The following is a 5,314-nucleotide window of genomic DNA, read 5'->3' as shown; positions in this document are numbered from 1 at the left end:
AAAATAAAAAATGATGTTGTGCCTGAAGAAGATAGGAGACCTGGTTGCCTGAGATGTAGGGAAGGCTGGGGTACTCAACAAGGTTTTGCCCATTTTCACCATCATATGCTTCAGCCACACCATGGAAATTGCAGAAGACAAAAGGAAGATCAACTGATGTCATTTACCTGGACTTGTGCAAAGCATTTGATACAATCCCTCATTACATTCTTCTCTCTAAATTGGAGAGACATGGATTCGATGAGAGACATAGACCACTCTGTGGATAAGGAGCTGACTGGATGGTTGCATTGAAAGAGACCACTGATGAGCAGCATTCCTCAGAGGTCGGTTCTAGGACCAACGCTATTTGATATCTCTGTCTGAAATGGACAGCGGGACTGAGCAAACCCTCAGCAAATTTACTGACAGTACCAAGCTATGTGCTACAGTCAACATGCTGGAGGGAAGGTCTTCAGTACAGAAGAGCAATCTGAACAAAGACAAGATCAGGTGCTGAATTGACCTATCAGTCATGAACGTGGTAGTTTTTTCTATCCTCTCCCTCACATTCTGCATTTTCTTATCAACTCCTTCAACACTCATATATCTCTCCTTTCCTGGACGGACATCCTTATATCCAACTACAAAGTTACTCATCCATTCTCCTTTCCAGATTCCTGTATGTTTTTCTGCCATTCACTCCTCCTGACTCTAAATACAGCCCACTCCAACCACTCAGATGTGCCACCTGCCTCAAACAAATCCATGCATGAATGACCTCATCCATCTGGACCGTTTCATCTGTTCTGTCTGTCCAGTCCTCTGCCCATTTCTTCCTCTGTCAGCTCTGATGCTGGTTTTGTTTAGGCACAATATTATGTCTTAATTTCCCAGCGTGCAACTTGTAAAGGAGAAGACATGGAGTAAATCAATGAGTGAGTTTGAGAGGTGTAGCGGCTTAACCTGGCAGGTGGCTCAGCACCACGCAATCACTTGCTCACTCCCCATTTGCAAGTACAATAATAAGATGCTTGACTATTAAAGATGTCAGGGGTTGGGATGGAGAATGTATCTTTCTTGATGAATTAATGAATATTTCTTCTATGCTGCAAAGTAAGAAAATCACACGAGCAAAAGAGAAAAAAATCCATCACCAACATCTGATACAAGGTAATATGAGGGAATACAAGAAGGATTTTACAGAGCAGCAGCTATGGAGCAAGATAAGGACTTCACAGAGCTGCAGAGCAGGATAAACGGCATGAGAATCAAGGGCACCTCTAGAAGACAAACAAACAGCTCACAGCTTTGATTGGATAAGCGCCTGCATGAATGGTTGAAGAGTGTTTGTGGAATGTCCTGTTGACACGGAGGGGCGAATGGGAAAGCTAAGAACAGAAAACTTGTATATAAATGATGTGAGAACTTGTAATAAACTATTTGGATCGTTCACACCTGAGTCTGTGCATCAGATGCAGCAGTAATAAATCCAGAATACTCAATTAGTAATCAGCAATTAATATACACTCATAGCAAACAAAAGAAAGTTAAAGCTGCTAAGCACACTTTGAAATGCATCCAGTTTTCCAGAATACCAAGTTAACAGGGCATTTAAAAAGAGTCAAACACACAAATTTATATCTTCCTCAGGTAAGCTAAAATTCTGATTATCACAGCTTTCACTTCCTTATTCCTCAGACTGTAAATCAGGGGGTTTAGTGTGGGGATTATAGCTGTATATATGAGAGATAAGACTTTCTTAGTGTCCTGTGAATTACTGGACTTGGGCCGTAAGTAAATCAAGGTCCCGCTGCCATAGTAAAGCGTTACAACAATTAGATGTGAAGAACAGGTGGAGAAGGTCTTGCGTCTGCCCTCTGCAGAGGAAATCTTGAGGATGCTGGAGATGATGCAGGCATAAGATACCAGGATGAGACAAAAGGGTGTAAAGATGACCAGCACTGTGGCTGTAACAATCTGCTTTTCATACAAGGAGGTGTCAGTGCAGGAGAGCATAATGAGTGGAGGGATATCACAGAAGAAGTAGTTAATCTTATTGGGTCCACAAAATGGCAGAGTGAACACCCAAGCTGTCTGCACAACAGACACTACATTCCCACTGCAATATGACAGCAGGACTAGAAAAAGACTAGCTCTTCTGTTCATGATGATGGTGTACCTAAGGGGGTTGCATATGGCCACGTAGCGATCATAGGCCATAGCTGCCAAAATATAGCATTCAGTGGCCGCCAAGAAAATCACAAAGTAGAGTTGCGTGGCACAGCCCACATAGGAAATTTTCCTGTCCTCTGACTGGAAGTTTACCAGCATCTTGGGGACAACTATGGATGCTGTGGAAATATCCAGGAAGGACAGGACCCGGAGGAAGAAGTACATGGGCATATGGAGGGTGGGATGCAACGTGACCAGGAAGATGAGAAGGTTCCCAGCAATGCTGAAGGTGTAAATCAAGCAGAATATGAAGAACACCAAGTTCTGCATTTCTGGGTGGCTGGACAATCCAGAGAGTACAAATCCCATCAGAAGAGTGTGGTTTTCTAGTTCTCGTCCCTCATTTGCCTTCATCTGGGAGGAATCAAATGGATAGAGAAGAAGGGGGCTTGTCAGTATGCTGAAATCAGAGTGCTTCAGCCCAGCTGACAACCAAAACACCTAGAGTGTAAAAAAAAAAAAAAAAAAGGAAAAGCATTTTTGTTACCTTGGGGAGCAGTGGGCACTTCTCTACTTCAGCAATGCCCGCTTGCTCTCTGCCACAGTCTAGTTTTCCCAGCTAAGAGGACTGGTAGGATGTCTTCTAACGCACTTGTTTTCTTGGATTTGAGGAGTTCATATGCAAAAGTCAAGGGATTTCAGGCTGTAGTAAGCTTTGGCTTAACGGACAAAGAGGTAATTAGAGGAAAACAATATCTACAGAGAACAGGTGAGGGAATCTCAGTACTATTTGCTTCAACATCCGCACAGGCTCATTACCCTCAGTTGGGCCTCTGTGTGAAGCAAACCAGAACAAAGAGACTTTGGAAACCCATCTGGCAGTCAAAACAATCACAATCCAAAGAAAGTAAAACCAAAGCAAAACAAAGCAGAACCAAATATGTATCCTTTGCTTACTGTCTTCCATTGGAGGAAAGGGGAATTATCAGATAGATACCCATAGAGAACACCAATGAAAAAAAATAAAAAAGGGTGAAGCTCATTACCGTCTGCCTTGTTAGTCACACTGGCTTGTTACCCAAGGAGTGCCACTGTGTTTGCGATGCAGATGGATTATCCATGCAGCCATCCATGTTAGCTTGTTTTTTTCTTACTGCCTTGAAGGAGTAACTGATGCACAGTGAAAGAGAAGAAATTAGACTAACACAGCAGAGAAAGTAGTCCTTAATTCTGTGTTTTCCAGGCTCAAACTCAGCTACCTAAATGGGAAACCCATCAATGGACTGAACTGGTAATCCTCATGGCACAAATATTTTTTGGTGACAGAAATCTATCCTTACCTCAATAGGGTGCTGGGGAAGTACATTTTCAACCATACACATGAGGATGTATATCTGGACAGCAGTTCACAAAAGATAGAGAATATATCTTCAAGCAGGTGCAACACTCACAGCGTTGTCAGGGTACACCTACCTGTCTTAGCCCAGTTTCTCTGTCTGCTGTAACTTACCTTGCACAAGGTGTCCTTCTATCAGTGGTATTTCTAACAAAAACAAGAAAGTGGGAACTGTGGAAATGAGAGTCATGTATGATTTTATGATCTATATAAAATAAGGAAATTTAACTCTTTTAGGCAGTTAAAAATCTGATGTAATTGAATGGAAGTTTTCTTGAAGGGTTCTCCATGTTTCCTTTGGCATTGAAAAGAAGGAACAGTACTAATGTACTGAATTTCCACATTTTGAGAGACACCACTGTATAACCTACTCAGAATAGAGATGAACATCTTCCACCTTGTGTACAGCTTGTTTAGTGGATGCCAGAATCAATAAATTTTGGTCCCAGTTCTTCCTTGGATTTAATTCATATCACAACAATGAGCACTTTGATGAAAGTGTCCTACCTTCAGCAGTTCTGCCATCCGGTGCCTTCAAGACAGATGATGTGAATTTCACCAGAAAAATATAGCTTGTTTTCTTATATTGGGGACAATGTTGGACAGACAGCTCAGATAGACAGCTCACACTGCAGATTTAAAATTGTATTTTAAATGCGGACACTGTTCTGCCACAGCTTGAATAGTCTGTGGCATTAGCACAGTCCATATTTTGCAGGGATCATCAGGCATTATTTCTCCTAAGCATGATAAATGGAATTAGTCTGACCTTAACACAGATACTACCATTCCAGTTGCCAAAGTCTAATCTCACACTGAAGAAGAAATTTGTTAATGTTGATTAAATTTAATTTAAATTGGATACAACAGAAAAAAGCAGAGGCCTTAATTCATCTGTTGATTTATTTATTTCTTGTCCAGGAGTGCAACTGAGCTCCCTCCAAGCCGTCAATTGCTCCAGGTTTAAGTAGACTCCCTTGAAATCCCCATTACCCTTCTGGGCGGGATTACTTTCAGATGATTTCGGAAAGGTAGGTGTTGATTGCTCAGAACTTCAGTCTCCCTCTATAGTTAGTGGAAAGGGACAAATCAATTATATATTTCTAATAGTAGATAATCTGCCATTTTGAGTGGTAATTTTCTCTTGCTTGTCTGTTAAGGACTTAGACACATCATATCTTACTTATTTAATGTTATGAATATGCATCCTTATCCAGCTGATGATCACTGTTAGCCAAAACGGTCTGACAAATAGCCAGAAACATCAAGGGCTTTGTGATTCAAGTGACAGAATTAAGGAGGGAAATCCTTGCTAGGGAAATACTTGGGCATCTTGAACCATCATGATTATTTCTGTGAGTGTCTTGAATTGTGATGCGGAACATAACAGAGTAACACTGTGATAGAAGGGAAAAGTAGGGAAGGTAAAAGGAGAAAGATTCAAAGTTAACAAGTAATTAGTCAAGACCAAAGGTTCAAAAGTGATTAGCTAGAGGTGAATGAAATCTCAGATGCTTCCTCTAAAGGTAGGCAATCCAATTAGACAAAGACAGAAAACTAGATCAGCAATTAAATCTAAGACTAAAGCAAGGATTTCCTCCAGGGAAAGTATTACCCTAGCAAGGATTACCAGTTCAGTCCATTGATGGGTTTCCCATTTAGGTAGCTGAGTTTGAGCCTGGAAAACACAGAATTAAGGACTACTTTCTCCGCTGTGTTACCTTCTCATCTTCCTGGTCACGTTGCATCCCACCCTCCATATGC

At 41.3% G+C, this 5,314-nt stretch overlaps 1 protein-coding gene across 1 annotated transcript; it reads right to left on the bottom strand.

Moving 5' to 3' along the window:
• Positions 1–1,617: 1,617 nt before the first annotated feature.
• On the bottom strand, positions 1,618–3,106 carry LOC107324939 (olfactory receptor 10A7-like; the record flags this gene model as incomplete). The annotated part of the gene is made up of 2 exons (XM_015885398.2): positions 1,618–2,655; positions 3,003–3,106. Coding segments are annotated over 2 exons (1,142 nt in total), but the record flags the coding sequence as incomplete, so codon positions are not given.
• Positions 3,107–5,314: the final 2,208 nt, after the last annotated feature.

The sequence above is a fragment of the Coturnix japonica genome, chromosome 27 (assembly GCF_001577835.2).
Source record: "Coturnix japonica isolate 7356 chromosome 27, Coturnix japonica 2.1, whole genome shotgun sequence".
In the NCBI taxonomy this organism is placed as follows: domain Eukaryota; kingdom Metazoa; phylum Chordata; class Aves; order Galliformes; family Phasianidae; genus Coturnix; species Coturnix japonica.
The sequence above is the reverse complement of the archived record's forward strand: the minus strand, read 5'-3'. Positions and strand labels throughout refer to the sequence as shown.